Here is a 25,936-nt window from a genome sequence, read left to right on the forward strand (position 1 = left end):
GACAAATCACTAAAGATAATTTAAATATTGATCATCTCTGACTATGGCAATGTGTCAGGATCAGATCAGCTACACATTCTGATAAAGCATTCAGAATCGTCTCAGGACAACTTAGCTTTAGCCTTTTATTTGGGCCAATATCATTTGCTTACCAAAATACCCTGCAATTGATCAATACTTTGTCTCATTGCCAGATCAATATCATGCTTGAAATTGTTACTTATACAGCAGAGGTTTTCAAAATTTTTTCTTTCCACTCACATACAACTTTAAATAATCCCTGTCATAGGTGCTCAGCGATTAGTAAGGGATTACTTAAGGTGGTCTGTGGGTGAGAAGGGAAGGTTGAGAACCACTGCTCTAGATCCAATTGTTACTGAAATATTTTGCTGAGAAAAGTTGTCATTGGCCCATTTCCTTTGGAGTTATGAAACTGTGCACATAACGAGTCAATGAGGGACGATTAAAACAGTAGTTTTCAAACTTCTTCTTTCCACTCACGTACCACTTTAAGGAATCCCTTACTAATTATAGCCCATCTATGGCATAGGGAATACTTAAGGATGCATGTGAGTGGAAAGAAAATGTTTGAAAACCACTGCTTTACAGCAATGAGTAGATTGAGTTTGGGGAAAAAAAAGTAGTCTGATCAGTTTGGGTTTTTTTTTATATCTAGGCAAATGTGGTCTTGATGGTGACTGTCCAGTTCTTGATAAATGGTTTCATATTTATACTTTTGGATATCGAGTTGTACGCCATAACCCCTGAAAAATGGGATTGGGTCAAAACTGGGCTTTCATGAAGTGCTGTGACCCTCAAAAGAACCGTATTCCACCACTAACTGTAATCTCACAAGGCAACATTTCACTCACTTTACCATTATAATCAAGTAATTGAAGCAACCCTAGTTCATTGAGGGCTGAAGGACATGCCGAGGAGTAGCACTTGACATATCTAAATTTTAAGTGGCAACTGCAAAAAGTTGAATAGGAAGATAAAAACAAAAACCAACACAACACTGGAGATCTTCAGGCAGGGCGGCATCAGTGAAGAAAGTCCGTCCATATTCCATGTCTATTTTACTTCATCAGATCTGGGAAAAACTGTGTGGGAGGGAGGGGTGCTCAAGAGGGGGAGAACAAAGGGAATGTGTGAAATACAAGGGTGAGGACCAAGAGAAAATGGATGAAAGCTGGTGGAGAAGACTTGCAACAGATAGATTAAATTGCAGCATAAGTGCAATCAATAGAACCTTCAATCTTTTAAGAGTCTTGAAAGGTTTGGAGTATAGTTACATAAAAACTGTTTCCACGCACCTGTGTAATACAAGCACCAGTGAATGCCACAATCACCGCCACAACATTGACGGTAAGTTGAAACTGGAGAAACTTTGAAATACTGTCATATACATTTCTGCCCCACATCACTGCCTTGACAATGCTTGTGAAGTTATCATCAGTTAGAATGATATCTGAGGCCTCTTTGGCCACATCGGTTCCAGCAATACCCTGGGAGGGAAGGTAACACACACCTTGTTATATACTGGGATTTTCAACAAAATTACCTCAGGAATTCAATTAAAGTTTTAAAGAAACAGTCTCTTGCGTTTAAATTTGGACATGCAGCATGGAAACAGGCTCTTTCCCCTCGAGCCCGTGCTACCCATTACATCCAATTGACCTTCAATCCCGGTATGTTTTTGAAGGGAGGGAGTGAAACCGGAGCAAACCCGTCAGTCATGGGGAGAACGCAAAAGTCCTTGCAGACAACGCCAGACTGAAAACACAGTTGCTGGCGCCATAACAGCATTGCGCTAACGGCACTGCCCAGGATTTAAAACCTTTCTAAAAAGGATTTTGCATTTTAAAGATACCTTAGGTAAACATTCAAATCAAAACCACAATGCAACATAAATGCACAACATTTTTCACAAGAGCATACCATGGCAAATCCAACATCAGCTTTCTTCAGGGCTGGGCCGTCATTAGTACCATCGCCAGTGACTGCTACCACCTGTCTTCGGTCCAATGCATTACTATCGAGGATGCCTTGAATTGAAAATAAAGGCATGTTTAATTTTGTGAAAATGATTGAACATCACCCAAAAAGTCTCAAACCGGGGGGGGGGGGGGGGGGGGGGGGGTGCCAGCTCCAAGCACTTCTAAAGTTTATCCAAGTGTTTCCACTTTATCTCCACCCCATCTTAGATTCTACAATGTGTTTTGATTTATTCCTGTGCAAAATAGATTTGAAAAAAAAATCAACGTTTTAAATTCCCATTAGAGCGAACAAGGAAAGTCGAATGGGCTCATTTTCCATGGCTACATGCTGTTATTTGGGTGAGATGCAGCTATATCCTCCAACGTCAGCTGCACAAGGTTTCAACAATCAGTTGTCATTAAACACAAACCAAGAAAACCATTCCATTTCTATAACCATTTGCATTCCAAAGCATTTACCCAAAAATATAGAAGATAAAGCAAACAGAAAATGATCAATGGCAGTAGTAAAAAAAAATCTAGAACCATGTTAACTATACCTCACCCAGTCTTAGGGTGTGTGGAATCTTTTACACATACTGTCAGCATTCTGTGCAACTAATCACGTCTTTTCTTGCACACTAAGGTACTGGGGCTTTCAATATTCAACAATTGTATGACCAAGGCCTTTAAGACCAGTGCTGGCTTTCTGAAACGCTATCCAATTTATCGTACTCTATTCCATACACACAAACATTTCTATTTAAGAAACTGTGAATAAAAACTGCCCTGTAAATGCAGCTTAGAGGAAATATATTAATTACTTAACCTTTCTGCATTGCAGTGAAAACAACTTCGACCCTAAATGAATAAAAAAGCTAATGATTGAAAATGTCAAAATTCACTCAGTTATGTGTCTTCCCTTTAGTCACACCGTCCTTAACTTGCTTGGCCTTTGAGTCAACGAGGCATTACATTTGAAATTGTGTACTTGGAATATTTTACACCAGGTGGCAGTCTTGTTCTTAAATTCACAATAATTTTCAGAGAATCTAGAAGTTCCTCTGAACATGTAAACAAATTAAATATATTCACTTCTGCAGAAGTTCAGTCCATTTCTTCAAAATGGAATTCATGAATCTGATGACCATAAGACCCAGAAAATTAAAATGCACCTCAACTCTGACATTCTTTCTCGGTCCTCATTTTTCTCCTGCTTTTCCTCGGAGAAATCAATGGCAATAAAAAAAACCTTCAGCACCCCTTCACCTTTGGGTCTCCAACCTGTCATTGTTCTCTACACCATCTGCAATTTAAAACATTCCCTAATTTTAATGAAATATCTTTCACCGGAAATGCTAACCATTTCCCTGGTGACAGATGCTGCTTGATCTGAACAATATTCTATTTATAATGAGTATACCCTATTTCCCACAAATGCAGCAAGATTTTTCTATCCACTGTTGGAAATTTTTCAGTCTACGTTAATACAACAGGAGGATGTCTTCATCCCTTATTCTTCAGCTTCGCCAGCAAATGGCTTGTCACTTTTTCCACTGCTGCTCTCACCATTTTTCAGAATTCTTCCATCATCAACTATCTGTCCGATTTTTGAATACTGGGTGTGCACATTTCACACCAAAACACTCTTCAATCAAATGCTGACTCATTTTGCTTCTTGATGGATTTTCATTTGAGAAATCTGCAACATCTGTTAGAAGCTCCTCACTATTGAGAATTGGCATTCATTTCCATCCCATTCATGTCAGGCTCATCCCATTACAAGACGTGACCAAGACGTGACATTTTTAGCTGCTTAGCACTCCCTTCAAAAACTTTCCTCCTTTGACAAATCAGGTCCCTCAATAGGTTTTTAAAGCCACAATATCCGATTATACATCAGTGAAATACCATTCAACTTTTATGAACAATAAAGTGCCCAATAAAAATGGAGGTTGTTGAACCTGATGTCAATGGAAGCAAATGTGCTGATTTATTATAATGTCTGGAGTACAAAGCTCATTGAGAATCACAAAGGGCTCAAGCCCGAAACGTTGGTTATGTATCTCTATCTTTGCCATAGAAAGTGCACTGTTTGACCTGGTGAGTTTCTCCAGCGTTGTGTTTTTACTTCAGCATCACAATGTTCATCTTTTAAAAATATCTTTAGAAAAATTAAACCTTGAATCAATGTCAATTTACCTTTGACTAAAGTATGTTTGTCAGTGGGTGAAGATCTTGCAAGGACACGCAGCCTGGGCCAAATCCTGTCAATACGCTCTTGCTCAATCTGAAATGATTAAGTATTTGTTATTTTGTAATAATTAGCATCACGTACAAAAAAAAATACACTTTGACATTTTCATTTGAGTTAACATACCTCTCCTTTTGCGTTGCGAATGCGTTTGTTGAACTGTTTACCCTCCAAACACAGGAAGTCATCACCAGCCTGTAAAATGCCACATTTTGTAGCAATTGCACGAGCGGTGTTAATGTTGTCACCAGTAACCATGCGCACAGTGATACCAGCACCCTGGCATTTCTTTATGGCATCTGGAACCTGCAGGTAGGAGGAAGCAACAACTTCACCTTGAAGAAGCCAACAAAGAGAAGGACCCATCCTACCCCAGACATCTTTTCTCCTTCCAATCCAAGTGTGAAATTGGGCATCCACAGGCTTAAAGACAGTTTCTATTCAACAGCCATCATGCTCCTGCATGAACCCCACATCAGTGATCTCATACTGCCCTTCCTGGGCGAGAACTGATTTTTTTCATTGCAACCCTTCTCTCTGTAATTGTGCTCTTGTTCTTTCCAGCTGTATGAATGTTAGACCACTTGCAGAAGTACCAGTACCCTTCTCATTGTACCAAGTATAATGTGACAAACTAAACTTCTTTTAGTTTAGCGACGAGCAGGTTGTTTTACCTCTAATACAGGCTTCCATCGGATTGTGCGCGTCAGTTCAACCCACTGAGAACTCAACCCCCATTCCACGGATATGTTTCAATGAGTTAGGCCAATGGTCAAAGTGAACTAAGACCTCCACTTCAAGGGATAGGAAGTCCTCCTGGGCAACATTTGTTCCTCAGTCAGTATCATATATCGTCTTTTATGGTGTATCGGACGACCCCAGAATTTCCACGTAAAATGTAGATTTTGAGCGACACCCTTTGTACAAGACGATCCCAAATCTAGTACTTACCACTGACCAATGGATACTGTTAAAAGCAAATCAAAATATTTTAATACCTAATTACCCTGTAAGTGCTTTTATTTTATTATCATATTTTAAAATAAACCACTGTCGGCTCCCGTTACAGGCCATTTAAAGCCTGCACAGAGTTGTCAGCAGTTGGACTGGGTGGATGGACCCCAAGCGGGAGCACTGAGATGTTGTTGATTACTAACAGGACAAGCGGGAAGATAGCAGTGGTGCTGATACTTCACTGGCAAGGTTCGGATTTTAGACCCAATGTACAAGAATACCCGATTTTGAGGATCGTCCTACATGCCAGCATACACGGTCGTTTTAAATTTCTCTTAACAAAGACCATGAAATACTTTGGTACAGAGGGTGTAAATTGTCTTCTGTTTACCATGGACGATGGCAAAAAAAACCTTTCACGAAGCCTCCATTAATGTACCGTTATCAATAATTTAAAGAGTAGCAGAATTAGAATTTATTGTCATGAACAAGTCACAAAATTCATTGTTTTGCAACAGCGTCAGAGTGCAAGCATTAATATAAACCACCTTACAACAATAAATAAAAATCGTGCACAGCAAGTCAGAGTAAGGCAGCATCTTTAGTGTGTTGATCGTTCAGTAATCTGATGGCAGCGGGAAAGAAGCTGACCTTGTGCCGCCGAGTGCTCATCTTTAGGTGAGCAATGCAATCAAAAATGTTCAACTTTACAGTCATATCTCAAAACATGCATGCATTGAACGAGAAAGTTAAAGATTCATTACAGAAAGCAGTTGAACTAAGTGTCTTAGAATGACTAAGCACAGAGTGGCGTGACAATGAAAGGGAGAATTAGTCTATATGGCAAGTTCAGGGAATTACCCATTTCTAGTCACAAATTTTCAGACTTCTGATTCACCGGTTGTCATTCCTTATCCATTTATTTTCCTTTTGTTTGCACAATACAGTGTTGCTTTGTTCAGGCATATTGTTGATAATAATCAGACTGGAGGGAAAATTCACTTAGCATTCATACTTTCTGCATGCATCTTCAAATTGTTTCAATTTGGGAGTGGTACTGTCTCAACTCCTTTGAGAATCAAACCTAGTTTCCTGTCAAAATCTGTTTAATTAATAAGAGAATGAAAAAAGATCCAAACCACTCAAAGTTGGGTAGTTGGAAAATGCAGATTTGTAATGAACCTGATTAAGGTTGGACATAGTGATTAAGATGACTTCGAATTTCCCCTCCAATGTGTTTTCGTAAAAGTAGTTAAACTTCCGTTTCTATTTCTAATGAATTCTGAAACAATTTTTCTTGCCATAGAATTTGCTGAAACTACAAATACTGGAGGCTAGTTGGTTCAACTTAACAATATACACATTTGAGGACTATTTTGAATGCCATTGAATAAAATTTGAAAAATATTCCACACAAAAATGTCACTGGAATTTCCCAAAATCCTTCAAAAGATTGACCTTTGCAAGTCAGCTGCCAGACTTGTCTGTGGAATAATAGCAGTGTTGGCCAGACTTCAATATCCCAAGCATAAATTCATGTTCTTTTACATCAGAGAATCAAGTAATGCTCTTGTTCACCATTCCCAAGATCAGCTTCTTATAAATGAGAGAATAATGCCTCAACTTTCATGCTTAAGTTTTTATTTTCCCATTGAAGTGCAATAAGGATTCAAAACCAATGCGTGCAAAAAAAGTAGCAACTTCAACGCTTTGAGGTTGTTCAGAATAAAACCCTAGATGGACCTCTTAAAGACCCGACATTAATTCCACCCAGATTCATTTTTGAAAGGACACTATTTAAACAGCAGCTACTTTCAAAATGAACACTTGGGTAATCCCCATCCTAATAAAAGACTTTCCTAAAACCCAATGCCATCTCCACCTCATTTAAACATGTTTACAGTTCTCCTACCTCTGGTCTTACAGGATCTTCAATTCCAACTACAGCAATACAGGTGAGGTCAGCAAGTATCTCGTTTTCATTATCCCAGTCTATAGCAGAATTATCAAATTCCCTCCATGCCAAGCAGATGGTGCGGAGTCCCTCAGAGGCCATTGGTTCTATTACTTCCTTAATCAAACTGTCACGATCTCGCGGCTTCAAATCTTTGACTTCGCCCTTTGCATCGAGAATTTTAGAACACCTGGTATAAAAGTTGAAAATTTTCTCAACACATAATTCAACTATAGTCATATGGAAGATGTGCTGTACTTTAGTCAAACATTAAGGTACAGAAAATACAATTGGCATTTTTATACAGTATTTACACTGCCATTTAAGCTGGTATTTAATAATAGCCGACAGATTGGCAGAATTCTAAATACAGTAAACTTGTTTCTCCAGTATTTGAGCATACAAATATTTTCATGCAATTTGCAAAAAATAACAGGAAGCAATTTCATACCAAATTGCAGTGTAAAACACTGCTATTTAAAAAGATGGCGTTTCATTCAGTGATTTAAAGGGTCATGCATAGAAATAGTGTGCAATGTAAAGTTTTTCTTGAGAGAAATTCTCAATCAACCAGCATCTCCCATTCCTCATGGATGTCAGTTGGAAAACCGATGTCAAATTTAGGAACTTGAGATCATTGCAATCTACAGAGACTTGGGAATGATTCGTAACTCTGCCTGTAGGTGCCAAAACTAAAAACAGAAAAGGGATGGAGAGACCACGAGGGACGATTTTGAAAAGTTGTTCTGCAAAATTTGATACCAGCCAAATAAAACCATCCTTTGACAAATCAGTCGTCACGCCAAGTCACAAAAGTCTCCTAACCTGGTAAATAAAATATCCTGAATTGCAAAATGTGCAAATATTTTATTAAAAGAACCAACAGGAATTGCACATTTAAGTAATGATGAAGGGATCTGGTCTGCAAAGTTGAAAATTATTTTTCTCCCACTAATGCTGTTTGACCCATTAAGCTCATCCAGTGGATAGCGTGTGGCACATTTAAGTAAATTGGGAATGGCTGAGTTTACACTAGAATTTCTGAAACTTAGACTATACCAACATTCCCAAAGTGTTGATTTTCTGGAGGCTGGGACTTGTCCTTCGTCAAACAGCAAAATACTATGGGCTCTTCTAAAGTAGTGACATCCTCAGGTTTCAGAATTTCCAGGCGCTGCCCAGCATTTAGACAATCTTTTAGAGCTTTTGGGTTATAGGAGCTTGATAATTTGCAATAATTCTGAAGACTTAACCTGCACAACACTAATCTTATTGCATGAGGCTGAAGAAAAAGGTCCAGAATAGTTAATCACAAAAGCATCTCTATTGCAGAAATATAAATGACTATAACTCGATTAACCTGGCATGCTAGGAACCTTGGTTCCAGATCAACAGGTTTTCTGGATTACTATGCTTTTCTATCATCAGACAATTTTAAAAAATATAATAAATGTTAAACAGTAGAAATACAGTGATCCCCGTGCATCATAAAAGCCATCACTGAAGCTCAGGACCTTGTTGGAAAGGATTGTAACAATCTGGTGAGCCAGATCTCAAACCATCAGGACTTCCAAATAGTTGACTAATGGATTGTATTATGGCAAAACAGGAAATAGATTGAAAGTGACCCACCATGATTCAAGGCAACATCTGAAGTGTACAGTTTGCATATTCAAAATAGCACTTAATTTTACGATCAACGATAGTTAAAATGTTTTCTCTGGATCAATGTCTTATTCAAGTTCCTTCCAGAAATCTGACAGAATTTATTAGTTAATTATACTTACTTCTTCAACACAATCTCAGAGGCACCCTTGCTGTACATTTGATAACCACCATCAGGATTCTTCAGGACCGTACTCATAGATTTTCGTGCAGAATTGAAGGTATAAACTTTGAACATTTTCTCTTCTGGAATTTCATTTCGAATTGTCTGATAGTCTTCCTTCAATTGCAATACAAATTGCAACAAGGCACATTCCGTCTTATTGCCACAATGACGTGGCAAGCCACCTTCTTTCTCGGGTGGCTGTGAAGTTAGATAAATATTACATTTGATATACTCAATCTTACAGGATTGGATCCAGATCAAGTAAAAATAAAGTGGACATGACTCTTAAATGAAGCAACAAAATAAAAAGTCAAATGCATGATTTGAGATTGTTACAGAATACAATTTACATGTCTAGCAAGTCATTGAATTTGCTCTGGGATTGAATCCTCAACTAAATTACTACCTTGAAACAAATAATATTCACTCCTTGTTCCACTAGTTTGAAATATTGTGAAATTCAAAGACAAACATCTCAAGACAGTGTAATACTGTGCAACAAAACACTGCACGCACTTTCAGCAAGAATTTTCATGGCATTAATTCTAAGCAATTAGTATTTTACACTTCAAGGAACAGAGAGTCAGAAGAGAAAAATAAGCGCTCATCAACATACCAGTATCTTGGTAGTATACGCAGAGTTCACAGCTATCCCTACAATCAGTTTGTCCATAGTATTCTCATGAAGAGTATCCAGATCTGGAATTTTCTTGAAGTATTTGCCAGCAATATATGCTTGAACCACAGTCATTCTGTTCATTGTAAGGGTACCAGTTTTGTCTGAACAAATAGCTGTTGCATTCCCCATGGTTTCACAGGCATCCAGATGTCTCACTAAGTTATTATCTTTCATCATTTTCTGTATTGAGAAATTTGTGGTCATTATGACCCATAATGCAAGAGCATGTGCCATTTGATACTTAATGTTATCCATCTTTAAGGAACAATCACACCCCTAATTTGGATTAGCACAATATAAAAGCAGGATCTAGAGTAAGACTAATGAACTCCCTCAACTCAACTTTCCCAATTGCCCACTATAATCCAGGCACCCAAAAATATTTCAATCTCCGTCGTGAATATACTCAAAGCATCTGCAGCTCAATCAGGTATTAACCTGTCCACATTTACTGCTGTTGACTGGGGAAACTACACTAAATATCCCAAGGAATCCAACCGCAAACAGTTCTAATTTCTGCACATGGCCCCGTACACAAGATGGCATTAGATTTGACCAAGGGAAAAGATGCACAGCTTCTAATAATCACCTCTATCATGTCATTGTGGTCTGTGGAAATGCACTGACCAACTCTAATGTATGTGGGCCATGAATGGAAGGAAGAAAAATATCAATTCAAAATGGGGCTTTACGAGGTAGAAGGGCTTAGTTTTTTGGTAGATTGAGGGCCTGTACTGTAGTGAAAGATCTGATTGTTGTGCAATGACTTGAAGCAAGGCATGGCTATGTTCGCCTTGAGCAGAAACTGACTAAAAACATTGCTACGCAAATAACTAGTCATTTTCTGATAAAGAATCAGATTTGAAGCTTTCACGAGACCAGAAAAAAAATGCTGGATATGGATCAAATTAAATACAAGTCACACCAATCAATACAGAGTGGAAAGGGAGCAAAAAACCAAAACAGCAACTTGTGTGTACGAGGCCCAAGGTGCGTTTGTGCATTTCTAAAGCGTACCTTCACAGAGTAAGCCAGCGAGATGGTCACTGCAAGGGGAAGACCTTCAGGTACAGCCACGACCAGTACAGTAACACCAATAATGAAAAATTTAACCAAATACTGGATGTAAATTGGTGTGCACTCAGTCAACCAGGGAAGGCGCTGGATCCAAAAGGTATCAATCACAAAAAACAGAACAAGAATTATAACTGTAAGAGCAGACATCACCAATCCTATGAAAGAAAAATAAAAGAGAGTTACAACACAAATGACAAATAACATTTGATGTAATAGGATGTGCTGCTGTCTTCATGCATTATTTAAACCTTTATCACCTTAACTATTAAAATGACAAACAGCCAAAGGTCCATTTGTAAAGAAGGCAGGTGCTGGATATCTGAAGTCTCCCCAACACTCGGCAGGAGGGTGGTGGGGAAATGATTCACCAGCAGCAAATACCTGCTGCTGCATTGGAATTACAGGAGAAACTCTATGGAGCCCAGAGCAACAAAAGGGAGGAAAGATCAAACGGCAGGTGTGGCAATTCCTGCTTTTGCACAGGACGATGCCTTGAGGAGGGGTTGGGTGTCGAGATTGAAGGTTTAATCAGATTGCTGGAGAGAAACATACTTTAGAATGCTGATGGGGAGGAAAACTAATTCCATTTATTAAAAACAGATGTATTCACCCACAATGGACTTCATTTAAACAACTTTCTACACTCGCTTTTAGGAGACACTTCAGACAGTATAAAATAATCATGACCTCAACAATTCTACACAGAAGTTTCCCCCAGTCATAAAACAGACAATGAAATAAATGCCGTAAAATAGAAAGCAATGGTCATACCAGCTTTCCCAATTTGGACGGCCAGTTTTGTGAGCTTTCCTTGAAGTACAGACTTCTCTTTTTTGGGGAGATTTTTTTTATTTTTTTCACTTCCATCGTCGCCAGTTTCATCACCTTTCAAAGGCTGCATTTCCATCGCTGCACCATCTCGAGCTTTAGCTTGAAACAAAAAAAAGCAAGATCTTCATCAACTCCTGACCAAGATAGACTGGAATTATTGTTATTGGTTAACAAAAATACTTAAGACTTTAAAAGTACATGCTTGTCATCCCAAATGGTGCTCCAGGTGGCGGTGATCTGCAGCTTTGAACTACACCACTTCACTGGGTGATGGTATTCCCTTTACCAGAGTATAGGAATGAAAAATAACTGCTACGCACATCTGATAATAGTGGGCATTTTCTCTCTCATTTCCACTGTCAATTTTAATCATTTTCAACAGCCATGATACCTTGTACTTTGCCATTATCGAATGAGAAAAAGATTAGCAAGGATGAAAAGATTAGTCAAGAGGAAAGGCTGGTAAAGAACAGCTCTCCTTGCAAGATAAAGTTAATGCAGGGTTTTGGCATGGTGGAGAGATATGCAAGGTGTTGACTACTTGTCCTTGGCGATTTCACTCCATCCTTGGCGATTTCACTCCATCCTTGGCGATTTCACTCCATCCTTGGCGATTTCACTCCATCCTTGGCGATTTCACTCCATCCTTGGCGATTTCACTCCATCCTTGGCGATTTCACTCCATCCTTGGCGATTTCACTCCATCCTTGGCGATTTCACTCCATCCTTGGCGATTTCACTCCATCCTTGGCGATTTCACTCCATCCTTGGCGATTTCACTCCATCCTTGGCAATTTCACTCCATCCTTGGCAATTTCACTCCATCCTTGGCAATTTCACTCCATCCTTGGCGATTTCACTCCATCCTTGGCGATTTCACTCCATCCTTGGCGATTTCACTCCATCCTTGGCGATTTCACTCCATCCTTGGCGATTTCACTCCATCCTTGGCGATTTCACTCCATCCTTGGCTCTCAGATGTTTGAGCCACAGAAAGCCTTGATAACATCAACACACATCCTAGGCAATGGCAGATTGCTGGACCTCCTGCACCCTATCCAGCCACCATCCAACTATTCTTTAGGCCACAGATCCTCTGATGGATCTTGGCCTTAAAATGCCCTTTGGAGGTGTGTTTTTATTCAAGCGGCATGCTGAAGTTTCCATTCCTAGAATGTGCATATTTGCCATTTAAATCCTGGATTACAGACCCTCTCATCAAATCTATCCTGTTGTCTAGTAGGATCTCCTCTTAGGTGCTCATCATTGGGGTCCTCAAAGCTGATTGGATTTCATGGACATTGTAGCTCCAGTTGATTGGGGTTTTCAGGTTTTCTGAGGCATCACCTGAGAAGATCTTTGCAGGGCCCTTGAGACCTTCAACCTTGATTTTCTTGTCCCAAATTGAGGCGATAGATCAGATGATCATCAACGCAGCTTTCTTTGAATCAATATCCGCAGGAGATATGTAAATTCTATTTTTCCCTGACAATGTCAAAACTGAACAAGTCAGTGGCGGAAGGAGTTTTCACCATGAAAGTCTGCCTTCATCAATTAAATTTGATGCAAATCACATGACATTACTCAGGAAGTCAACTACTGAAGCTGGCTTTTTGAACTCCAAGTCAACAGCCACCCAGAGCTGTTCAAAGGAATATGCCATCGCTGAACAGCATTTCTTAGGGGTGAAGGGCAAAGGAGAGTACGTGGGTTTAAAAGAATGGTGGGAGGGAGGAAGACCATGGGACAAGAGAAGAAATTATGGCAACAGTGGGCAAGGGGCCCTGCAGTTGAGCTCATCATTTTAACACTTTTAAAAAAATGATAGAGAGACACACTGGAGCCACTCATATTATGACAGGAGAGGGAAATGGGTCAAAAATTCCCAGCAATTAATTTTGCCAGTTTGACAATATTACTAAGTCTTACAGAAAGCATTTTATTTAAATTCCAAGTATAAACTTTGTCCCATTTCTTGATATTTTGCTCAATGTTCCACGTTAAGAACAAAGTCCTGCTCTTAATATTCTGACCATTTTTTTCTCTCACTGATGCAACCTGCTGAATTCCACCAGCACACAGTTTAGCTTCCGATTCCAGCATTTGCAGTCTCTTGTGCGTTTTGAACTCTAATATTATTTCCAGGTGCTATTAATATGCTTAATATTTACCTTTATTTCGATTTTCCACAGTTCCATCTTGTTTCTTATCTAAGGAAAAAAGTATCAGGAAAGGTATCAAGTGAATCGATATACAGTACTGACATATTCAACAAGTCATTTAATGGTGCAAATGGGAAGTGACCTTTGTATAGGTATTTATGATTTATTCCTCAAAGTGAATGGAATACTGTAAATATATCCTGCCTTGCAAATGTATATCCAGTGAGAAGTTTTTTTTAAATTAAAAATTTAGACATACAGCAGAGTAACAGGCCCTTCCAGCCATGAGCCTGTGCCGCCCAATTGCACCCAATTAACCTTCAAACCCCTGTATGTTTTGAAGGGTGGGAGGAAACCAGAGCATCCGGGGAAAACCCACGCAGACAATGGGAGAAGACAAACTCCTTACAGTGTCGGATTTGAACCCAGGTCACTCACACTGTCATGGCGTTGCACTAATTGCTACGCTAACCGTCCAGCCCTGAAGTTCAGAAAGCTCGTTACTAATTTCCAAGACCTATTAATTAAATTGAGATGCTGGAATAGGTTTGAACAAATTGTATTTTTTTAAATATAAAATTGTCAAGCTCTATCTATTAATATTCAGTCAATATTTCACCACAAGGGAACTTGCTTGCAAGTCGCATGGGGTTAAACATTGAACACTGAGGAGGGAAGTGGGGGAAATATAATTTTTCCCAATTCAGTCACATACAATCTTATATCTACCTCAAAAGGAAAAATTGCTTTTGCACAGTATCGTTCACGTTTCCATCACTTTAAAAAATGTAACTTTCAATTAGGACCAGTTTTGAGGTAGAGAAGCCGGGAGCCATTTCATGCATTAAGGTAACCATCTGATCATTTCTTTTTACTATTGATTAAAGGATGTCACTGAAAAATACAATAATGTAAGGAGAGGATCTTCTTGGAACAGTTCGCAAAAAGTCATCACCCTCCAGTGGCCCTTATGCTTCAACTCCATTCCAGCTCAAATAACATATCCACTGTAAATGTATACAATAACCATCGCTACAGCTTTTTGGGTTGAAAAACGTGTGACGTTTAATGGCTTCCAATAGAGGGAAGTGTCCATATTAATTTCCATGTGCATCGATAAGCTTATCCTCAAGCTGATATTATCTGGCGTACAAGTTTCAGAAAGGGATTGTGCATTATTCCTTCTATGGATTTCTAATGAGCTTGATTTCTGAACAAGTATATCACCATACCTGAAGTACACTGCACAGGGGACCAATAAAATTAAGACTGCAATTACCTGACTAATATGGATTAGAGTTGACAGACTTGGTATTTGAAGTTCAAGAAGAAAAAAGCTGCTCCTTAGCACTGAAAAAAATTACTCAACAATAGGCAATTCAAAAGAACCTTGGCAAACCTCTCACATTTTATCCATATAATTGTCTTTCTACCATTAATTGGGCAGCAAGCTATGTACTTACTCTTCTTCTCCTCTTCTCCAGACCCCAGTAAGGTGAAGATGATCCCAGTCTGAGAGTTCACACCAACAGCCGTGACAACCATTCGCCCAGAGCCTTCCATTACATGGGTACCTGAAAGTAGATCCTTGTTAGAATTGTGTCCCTCTTGTTAGAAAGCCATTAGTTCAAAGCAAGAAGGCCTCGAGTGATTTTATTACCTCAATAATCAAAACATGAACTCAGGGGTCCATGCTTAATATAATGACCTATATACAGAAAGCAATTCTTACATACTGAACTGTACAGGGGAGTTCAGTCCAGTTATGCAAATATGCATCATTGATACAAATCTACACACAGAACAAAACAAATACAAATGGCATACACCTAGCGCAAAAAAATAGAATAATACAAAACAAACATCAAGAATTCAGCCTGCTCCCAACTTACGATGAAAAAACCATCATCGTACACAGCTCAAAGCACACTGGGCATGAAGAATGTTTGAAGCATTGATCTAAAATTAATTGCTGGATGGTGGGGATGTGAAACCATCAGTCATCAATTTCACTTGTTCATGTGACCACTAGAGACTGCGAGAATGGTTGAGTCAGCGTCGCAAGTATGCTGTACAATGCCATTGCCCAGCATCGCGAGAGAGTAACGCACCACATATCGCAAGTGCGGGAACAGGAAATCAAAAGTACTGATTCGAACCATTGTAACTTCTAAAAATTGTAAGTAATACCATCATAAGTAGGGGTACACCTGTATAGTTTGACCAATGGCATAGGAGGGTGTCTTGGGTAAACTTATACCTTTCATTTTGATCGTTTTAGACTGGTCACAGTGTTTGAGCTACCGAAAGAAAATAGACACAGACACACACACACACACACACACACACACACACATCGAGAGCAGTTCAGTTTATACAAGTCTTTATTACTAAATCTAAAGCTGAATTCACACTATAACATGCAAGCCCTTCCCAATTATACTTATCAATGCCTGGACTGGTCCCAACTGCCAAAGCGAGGCGATGACTGCACACTTGTAGTAGGTTATCTGGGCGCCGGTAGCAGCTTCTCCACCTCCCCGGACCGGGACGTTGGTTGGAATCTTGAAGTTCTTCTTCTTGCTGAGAGATGTTGCCACCTCTTGGAGAGTCTCTCTTCAGCAGTGGGACCATGGCTTATATTACCCAAAAGTTGTTTACTTCAGATCTTATCTCTTTGAACAAATGGTTTAATTATCTTCAAAGTCTCCTGACAGTCTGGGACCAACAAAAGAAAACTGCATCTCTGGGCCTCATAAGTGTAAATTAGATCATCTATCATCTCTTCCTATTCAACTGCATCCTGGGCCCCATGGTGGAATTTAGATGTGTCTACTAAATATGCATCCTGGGCCTCATAGTGTAAACCAGATGTGTCTACTTTCTAAAAAAACAGGCAAGTTCTCAGCCTTGCAGAAGCAAAAGTAAGAAATACGGTTTAAATCTTCCATTACATAGGGCACAGGGTTTTCAGAATTACATAAACCTTTAATTGTACTTGTAATTCTTATCAGTTATGGAAAAGTAGCAAGTACCAAGGGATTGAACTCCAAGATTAAACTTGTTCATAGACACAGATTATTGCCAAAGTTGAAATAACATGTGCATTTAATCTCAGAGGCCAATGGGAATAAGTAATATGTACATTTGGTAGAACAGATTAAAAAATGCCTTTGTTCTAAAGGATAGCATCTACTTAGAATACTCCAGGGAGAGGCATATTCAAAACTGTGTCAAGTGGTGGTACGCTAAAAAGATGAAGAATCAATAACATTCATCCTCAGTTGTTTGAACCAAACACTTGTAAAATTCACAAAATATGTGGAGATTGAGGAAATCCAAGAACATTTTGGCATTGAAAGTAATCATCTTCATTTTACCATTCAGCATTTTAAACTAATGAACTCTCATCTACGGAAACCCCTCCCTGTCCCCACCCATATACTTTGCCATTCCACAGAAGGAAAAAAATATGGAAGTTTAAAATTGGCACAGGTTCCATTAGTTTGCCAATCATGCAATACACCATCTAAAGCAACTGGGAAATACACTTATCTGGTTTCTACCAATCTCTAAAGGAGCTGGATACTGTATTGTATGATTGCTTCATGTCATATCTTTAATTTAACCCCCATTTTGTTTATCCAATTACTTAAACCAAGGCATTTACAAAAACTAATCAGTTCCGTTTGTTTTTCACTTCAATTTTCCCCATTCTCCACTTTCTGACCAAACTATTTGATATCTCTTCATTGGCAATTTAAGTGGGGTGTGCAAAGTGATGCTTTCCCAACATTCCTCCATTTACGGCCACAGGCAACCCCTGCACTATGGGCACTCAGGTAACAAAAATTCACCCTTACAGAATTCACAAAGCACTATCCACAAATTTGAGATAAGGAATTCTCATGGAATTTGTGTAAAAATCATTGAATGAGTGTTTTCAACTGATGCTACTCAAAGCAGGTGCACATGATGCAGTTTGACGTGATGGAAATAAGATACAGACAATTTTCTATGAGTGCAACCCACCCCGCTCACATAACATGGGGTCGTCCATATTAATATATAGTCCTAAGCATCAAAAAAATTAAATACAGAGGATCAAATTGGAATCACCAATCTTTCCACAACTATTTGAGCATATAGGCACTTGTACACCTTCAATGTAAGAAGTCCATAGGGATAGACAGAAATTGAATGAGAAACATCAAATCAGATGGAGACATGGAAGAATATTTTATAGAATTCTTTTTAAAAATCCGAGGTTAAACAAAGAGAAGTCAAGTGTGAGATCAGGGAGGGAGGTGGATTCAGTGGCAAAGATAGGAACTTCGACCAAAAAGTCCAAAGATTTCCATGATTTCAATGTCTGTCACTGCCTGTTATTTACTAGCAATGGGCAGCCATAATCTATAGGTCATATGGCCATAGAAAACGAAGACCCTTTGGCCCAGATAGTCTGTGCTGAACTATCATTTTGGCCTAGTCCCATGGATCTGAACTCTGATCAAATGTAAAAGGGGCAAACATCATTATGAGATACAACTGGACATGGACAGGGCAAATATAAGATTTGAGAACAATGACTCAAGTTCAAGTTTATTGTCCCATAAACCAAAGATGTGATAATAGAGGCTACTTTGGAAACTGTCCAGTGAAAGTGTAAAATTACAGAGAGAAAGTGTTTGGCTTGGAGCAAAGTTAACAATTTTATTTGGGGATTAGTTCAGGAGTCTGATAGGAAGAATAAATCTGTCTTTGTATCTGGCCATGCGCAATCTTAAACTAATAAATCTTCATCCTGATGCAGGAGGGGTGAAGAGATTATGACCAAGGTGGGATGCTGGCTGCTTTCTCAAGGCAGCAGGAGCTGGAACTTTGCGTAACTTAAGACAACCGTGCATTTGATAGAGGCCAGACCAGAGGTGTAACAGCTGGCAGGACATCAGTCTCAAAAGGCAGGGCTCTGAAGCTGAATAAACAGATGTGGCTAACCATATTACAATAATAATGACTATGACTGATTTAGCATAGTCAATTAAGGAATACCATTCAAAAATTAAGCTGCAGCAAATGATGGCAGCAGATTCAGTGTGATTTGAAAATACGTAGCAGCTGATGTGCATGGAATTCAGAGGCTGAGCAGATGTGCTCACGGCAAACAGGAAGTTGGAGATGAAGATGGTTAAATATGAAGGCTTTGGTTGCAAAGCTGAGCAGACTGATAGAAAATATAGAGTTTTGCAAAATTCAAAGCAAAATCTGAATGGGTACATCTGGGTGAGGAGTACCTGAGCCTTAACTATAGTTGCTGCACGGCTAAACCTCATGCAGGGTGTCAGAAATCTTGTCAGTTTAACTGCAGGTCTATTTAAAACCACAGAATGTTACACCTCAAAATATTTATCAGCTGAAGAGGGAGCAGAATTCCTTCCAAAGGATTTGATTTTTAGATTGACAAAGTTTGCTATCAATTAGAAAAATTGGGCTGCCTAAATGCTATAACTGAGACTCAGTGCTAAAACAAGACCATTTAAAAATTTGCTGAAGTTACCATGGTAATGGGTTGTCGTCAGCACACAGGAGGGCGATTGAAAACTTGGCCGAATGGTGCACCAACAACAACCTCGCACTCATGTCACCAAAACCACGGAGTTGATGGTTAACTTCATGAAGGGAAATCCAGAAGTGTATGATCCAGTGATCATTGGGGGGGATCAGAGGTGGAGAGGATGAGGAAATTTAAGTTCTTGGGAGTCACTACCTCAGAGGATATTTCCTGGACCCAACACACTAATGGATTGTGAAGAAAGCACATCAGCGCCTCTACTTCTTCAGGAGTTTGCGGGGGTTTGGTTATGACACCAGAAACCCTGACAAATTTCTCCAGATGTGTGGTGGAAAGTGTGCTGACCTGCTGCATAGAAGTCTGGTATGGCGACACCAATACCCCCCGAGCGTAAAGCCCTGCAAAAGCTAGTGGACACAGCTCAGGACATCACAGGCAAAACCCTTCCCACCATCAAGAACATCTGCAGGGAACGCTGCTGTTGGAAACCAGCAGCAATCATCAAGGATCCACACCACCCAGCACCCCCTCTGTTCTCACTGCTACCATCGGGAAAGAGGTCGAGGTACCACAAGATTCGCACCATCGGGTTCAGGAACAGCTGCTCCCCCTCCACCATCAGACTTCTCAACAACAAACTCAATCAGAAATCCATTCAAGGACTCTCTGCTTTTACACTTTGTTTTTTCCTCTCTATTGCAGTTTGCTCACATTTCTTTTTGTTTACATGCGTACATTGTGTCGGTTTTTTTTTTGCACCACCAATAAGTGGTAATTCTGCCTCACCTGCAGGAAAAAGCCCCTCAGTTGTATGTGATGTTATGTATGTACTCTGACAATAAATCAGAATGTGACTCAGAACATCCAGGCAACAATGATGTCAGTGTCACACAAAGAATTATCAGATTATGCAAGAACCACCCAACTCTCTTTAGAAAACTATTCCCATTATCCTTTAAGGCAGTTAATTCTCCTAAAACTACCTTCATTCCTTCTCAGGAGTTGATGGCAAACTCTGATTAGTTGGTGTTCCTGACCAAATTTATTTCAAGATCCCAACACAGATCTTACTACCTGTACCATGGAGCCCCTTTCGATCAGCCAGATATGCCTTTTGTTTTCAGGATCCTTGGGCTTCATGATCTTTATAAAAGACCCATATTTGCTTAAGCATCCATGACATCCATGAACATCTATTTGTATTCTTTGCATTATGGGATTTTGTTGATCAAGCACGATGATCTTCTATAACTTTATTGGCCCACACTGTTTGCCTTTTAATGTGTCTGACTTTTAAAAACTGTTGTGGCTAATAGATCTGTAATTACCTGGCTTATCCCTTTCTCCTTTATTGAACAGGGTGGAAGGTTCTTCACCTTGCAGTCCTTGGTAAAATTCCTGCTTTCAAGGAATTTTAAATTTTCAAATTTTATTTACAATATGGTAGAAGCTGATTCTGGCCATTGAAACAACATGGTGCCCAATTACAACCACTTAAACCACAACACTGTAGGTTATGGAGGGTGGGAGGAAACTGGAGCACCTGGGCAAAACTCCAGCCGGTCAAGGGGAGTATGTACAAACCCCTTACAGACAGTACCGGATTCAAATCCATGTCCCTGGCACTGTAACAGCTGCTGTACTTAACCATGCCAACTACATTTTAAATTTTGAAAAATTAGTATCTCGGAAGAAAACTTCTAAATTGCCTCCATTGTGTAGAGAGCATTGGAGCCAGGGACATCCACATGAATGTCACAAAAACTCCAGTTTTCGTTAGTGCTTCTAATAGTATTTCACTTTCATTTTTAACCTCTTCTACAAATTGAAGAGAAATATTGAAATGGCTCAAATTTGCCTTTTTCTCAAGTGAAACTGCTTCATTTCTGAAGATGATACCACACCTACAAACAAGTCTTTGCTAATATCAAGTACTGCTTTTTCTCAAGCAGTCTATATACTTCTCCAATTCATTCCCATTCCTGCTGTCAGCGATCCAAGTCTGTTGCCACCTGGCATCACAAATTCTTGGAACAGCTGTTACAAGATTCAAATTTTTTGCCCACAATGTGCACTCCTGTTGGATACTCATACATCAAGCCACAGGGGTTCAAGTTACAATTCAGCATTGTATTCCTCCATGAACACATGTTGCTTGTGCCAACAGGTGCAATGTGTACCAGAGGGAAGATGGGAGAAAGAAATCTAAAATGGGGAATTAAGCACAGGAGAGGAATACCTCGGAGAAAGAACTATTAATTAAGAGATGAGGAATCTAGTTAATATAATGGCATCTTTCTATGAGCAGTGTATTTTTTTTTAATTAAAAAAATTAAGACATACAGCAGTGTAACAGGCCATTTCAGCTCCCTAACTCATTAACCTACACCCCCAGTACATTTTGAACAGTGGGAGGAAACCAGAGTCGCCATGGAAAACCCACGCAGACACGGGGAGAACGTACAAACTCCTTACAGACAGCACAGGATTCAAATCCCACTTCAGTCCTGAATGTTGGTGCTGTTAAGCACGCCAACGCCAACCGTTCCAACTCATATATGGGAATGATTAGAAATCCACAGCTTTACAACAACCAAAGACATTTAATGATTTACAAGTTACACATCTTTATTTTAACTGCATTCTGCATTATTTGCAAAAACTTTCATGTTGATTGCCAGTTTTTCCAAACTGAACTTGAAATTTACTTTTGCTTTTCTGTGAAGTTTTTCTTCCCTTTGCTTTCCTCCAACAGTTGCTCAAATTTCTTGCATTTTACGCTCGACTGAAGCACTTGGTCATCCAGGGGACTTCAAAATTTATACACTTGGAAGGCATTTTCATTTTGTGTTTTAAAATATTTTCACTTTGCAGATCTGATTTATTATCTTCAGATTCTGGCAGTTCCAGTTTTCTCTTTTCCAATCCAGCGATCTTGGATCAGTTAAACAAATACCCAATAATCTGAAGCATTTACTTTTCACCTAGACCAGGAGAGCCTCATTCCAATCAACTTCAATAATTCTATTTCATGTTGGAATGTTTTCCTTCATCAATCATAACACTCCATCCCTTATTAATTTTTCTTGGAAGAGAAAACTAGGCAATCAACAGTTTATTACTTAACCACAGTTTCTGATAAAGCGACCTCAGTGATTGTGTTAGCTCCCTTCAATGAGAATACAGAGTTGGTGAATCTGTGGAATTTGTTGCCACAGGTGATTGTGGAGGCCAGGTTATTCAGTGTATTTAAGGCAGAGAGATCAATAGGTTCTTGATTAGCCAGGGCATCAAAGGTTTATATAGGGAGAAGTGTGGGTAGCGGGGCTGAGTGGAAAAATGGATCAGCTCATGATTAAATGGTGGGGCAGGCTCGATGGGCTGAATGGCCTATTTCTGCTCTTATAACCATATAACTGTTTACAGTGCAGAAACAGGCCAGGTGGGCCCTTCGAGTCCACACCTGTTCACTTGAACAACTCCTCTATGGTCAAAGAGATTTCAGATCCTGAGAACCCTAACCCTCTGCCTCAACGTAGGTCGCCTGACCTGCGGAATTCCTCCAGCAGTTTGATTTTTATTTGCTGTATTATCCAGCACGTCAGACTTGAACAGTATTGGACAATTAAGTGTGCCAGTTAACCAATAAATAGCTCACCAATTTTTAGTGCAGTCCCTTTGAAATGCCAGTTATCAAAGGGTGTAGATAACAAAGCTTTTACTGTGCTTTATTCCGCAATGCTGCCTCAACTAACCTCTTCAGAAAGTAGTTTTATAATTTGTTTCTGAGGTAACATATCTGAATGGGTTGGATCTACCATGTCGAGAATCGACTGCTCACCCAACCAACAGCAGGACAGTACACCTTACCAGACAACAGCAGAGGGTCTCTGTCCAGGCGTTTCTTCACATGGTCAGACTCTCCAGTCAACGAGCTTTCATCAATCTTTAGATCATTTCCATGAATAAGTACACCATCAGCAGGTAGGAGGTCACCTGAAATACAGAAAACCACAAATTTCTCATTTTAATTGGTCACTTAACTATCTGCTTCTAGTTTAATTCAAAATAGTTCAATTATTTCCCCATTCTCCAATACACGAGTTCAATGCTACTTTGAAATGAAAAGCACAAAATTTAAAATATCAGAAGTAGTGAAGACATTTACCAAGCCACTTTTTCCTAATCTAAAAAAAAATATAATTAAACAAGCTGCAACACTGGAGGGAGAATCAGGAAACACATATATAACTAATATAATCCAAGAATCAATTTCACCTGTGCTGATAGACGGTCCTGATATGATAACCCTTTCATCCCTGGAATTATCCTGGTGAACCTTCTCTGAACCCTCTCCAACGTCAGCACATCTTGTGCTGCAACCATAAACATGAAACTTATCAATTCCTTCTGGAAATTCCAATCCACTGCATCGACTTGTTCCTCCTTGCCCACTCTGTTCATTACATCCTCAAACTCTACCCAATTCGTCAAACATTTCTCTTGTCTAAAACTACAACTCTGGTTGTCTCACCATCTTCTGAGCGACCTGCTTTACCTCTATAATGGACGACAACATTTTCCCAACTTGAATATTTTTTTTTTGCTTGACCCGTGACTTAAATAGAAATGCTAGACCTGTGACTTAAATTTCTTGCAACTCTCTGGGACCCATGGCATTTTGGAAAATCATAATCAACGTACTTCAAGATCACAGCATTTTAGGTTGGTCATAGGGCAAGGGGACTTGACCTTTAGCCCCATTAATCTACCTAGTACTTAAAATAACCCTTTCTGTTAGAAAATTGAAATTCTCTCCAATAGTTCCCTATTATTGCCATTTAAGAAAAATCATTGCCCATCAATCCACCTTATTCTTTACTTATTGCTGCCATTCAGCAGTTACAAGAGACAAAATGACAAGACCATAACATACAGTAAGAACATTAGTAAATTTAGATATTCAAGTAAATATTACTTTTTCTCAAATTAATCCAAAGCAAAAACAGATGACATGACTATTAGAAGTAAATATTTCAGTTACCATATTTAACTTGAGCAATGTCACCAACTACCAATTCTGCCACAGGTATTTGGATAACTTGGCCAGATCTTATCACTGTGAATTTCTGCTCTTGTTCTATTCGGTTTTGTAGACCTCTAAATTGTTTTTCCTTACTCCAGTCATTGAAAGCTGTGACCAGTACCACACAAATAACAGAAACAAGAATAGCAACTCCTTCGATCCAACCAGCTTCTGCTTCATTTTCATCACCATGGCTATCTGTAACTTTTCCACAAGCTGTGGAGAGAGAGAAAAAAAATTACAAGAATTAGAAGGATGGCAGGCATTGCACATGTACATTTTATAACTATGGCAGATTTCACCAGCTTGATTATAGATTATTTATTTATTACAAACGTGAGTGCAGAGCAGAAAAGGTTACAAAACTGCAGTGAACTATGTTCAATCTGTAAATTGGTAACATCAAGCAGTCGTGAATGGAGCAATTAACAAAGAATCCTTCCCATGTATGAGAATTCAAGAATATTTTCTGAATGGAACATTTGGTAACAGGCACCATAGCTCAAATTCTTTGGGATACTTACAGTCAATTTAATTTGAACTGTCAATTACTTCAAAGAAATAAACATTTGTAAGCAGTTATTCTTGACTAAGATGTAACAACGACCAAGTTTACAGGAACATCACAGAGAATAGTCAAAGACATGACAGAGAAAATAATACAATTGTTTCTGAAAACCTTCAGGCATTAGGAGGACATGGCGCTCTAGTGTAGATACCTACAATTAAAGTTGACAACAGAGTCAAAGTTAAACAACATTGAACATTTGACAAGAAAATTGTTGAAAGTTTCTTTCCATTACAGCACCATCTCATGAGAGAATTCTTTCCAGCATCCTGTTGGGTTGGATTTAATGTCAATGCTTGCATTTCAAGACAATGGAATATCATCTTTCAGTCAAAATACAGTAAAACACCTGGCATCCATCACCTATGAGGTTTGGTCGACGCTGGATTTGTATTTTCCAGTTGCTTGAGTCTGCTTCTTGCGTGACGGGCCAACTAACAGCGAGGTATGACAATTCTAAACCTGTATTTTTTATCTATTATTTTCCATGATTTATTTGCCTGTTGCTTGAGGCTGCAGGTTGCTTGAATTCCGGATAACAGGGGTTTTACTGTAGTGACTGATCAAATTGATCAATATTGTTTTTTCAAAAAGACAAATCCCTTGGAACCCTGCTCCAGCTCCTGGCACAAGGTAGATGATAGAAACCACTGGCAGTATTTGCCTACATTTCTTGGGGGTATTTCTTGGTGAGCTTTGCAACTCACTCAGTCTTGATTGCAGAGGTCAAGAGATGCTTATAGAATACTGATTTAGTTAGAACAGCAGATAACTTTTAAGTATAGACCACTGCTTCTAACAGAACTGATGACGAATGTATTAATCTTGCAAGATGTTCGTCAACTTTAAAAGTATTCAGTTCCCAAAGCCAAGGCCAAGATAACTTCCCTTTTCCTTGTACATCCAACTTATGGACTCTAGCCCAAGCTGCCTTCAGATTCAATTCCCCTCTTTAGCCAAAGCTTGCTCACAAAATCAGAAATGCAAAG

The 25,936-nt window shown here is 39.2% G+C and overlaps 1 protein-coding gene across 10 annotated transcripts in view; it reads right to left on the reverse strand.

Moving 5' to 3' along the window:
- LOC138746223 (plasma membrane calcium-transporting ATPase 1-like) overlaps positions 1 to 25,936 on the reverse strand; it is a 90,173-nt gene that overhangs the window by 10,845 nt on the left and 53,392 nt on the right. For all 10 annotated transcript variants that reach the window (XM_069904283.1, XM_069904275.1, XM_069904277.1 and 7 more), the window contains 13 exons: positions 24,338 to 24,595; positions 23,164 to 23,289; positions 15,185 to 15,295; positions 13,731 to 13,769; positions 11,500 to 11,658; positions 10,669 to 10,883; positions 9,589 to 9,831; positions 8,929 to 9,170; positions 7,100 to 7,331; positions 4,360 to 4,539; positions 4,182 to 4,269; positions 1,942 to 2,048; positions 1,317 to 1,508 (listed from right to left, as the gene is read on the reverse strand). In XM_069904283.1, the coding sequence (XP_069760384.1) occupies positions 1,317 to 1,508; positions 1,942 to 2,048; positions 4,182 to 4,269; positions 4,360 to 4,539; positions 7,100 to 7,331; positions 8,929 to 9,170; positions 9,589 to 9,831; positions 10,669 to 10,883; positions 11,500 to 11,658; positions 13,731 to 13,769; positions 15,185 to 15,295; positions 23,164 to 23,289; positions 24,338 to 24,595 (2,192 nt within the window). The remainder of the gene's footprint in view (positions 1 to 1,316; positions 1,509 to 1,941; positions 2,049 to 4,181; positions 4,270 to 4,359; positions 4,540 to 7,099; positions 7,332 to 8,928; positions 9,171 to 9,588; positions 9,832 to 10,668; positions 10,884 to 11,499; positions 11,659 to 13,730; positions 13,770 to 15,184; positions 15,296 to 23,163; positions 23,290 to 24,337; positions 24,596 to 25,936) is intronic.

This window comes from Narcine bancroftii, chromosome 11 (genome assembly GCF_036971445.1).
Source record: "Narcine bancroftii isolate sNarBan1 chromosome 11, sNarBan1.hap1, whole genome shotgun sequence".
In the NCBI taxonomy this organism is placed as follows: domain Eukaryota; kingdom Metazoa; phylum Chordata; class Chondrichthyes; order Torpediniformes; family Narcinidae; genus Narcine; species Narcine bancroftii.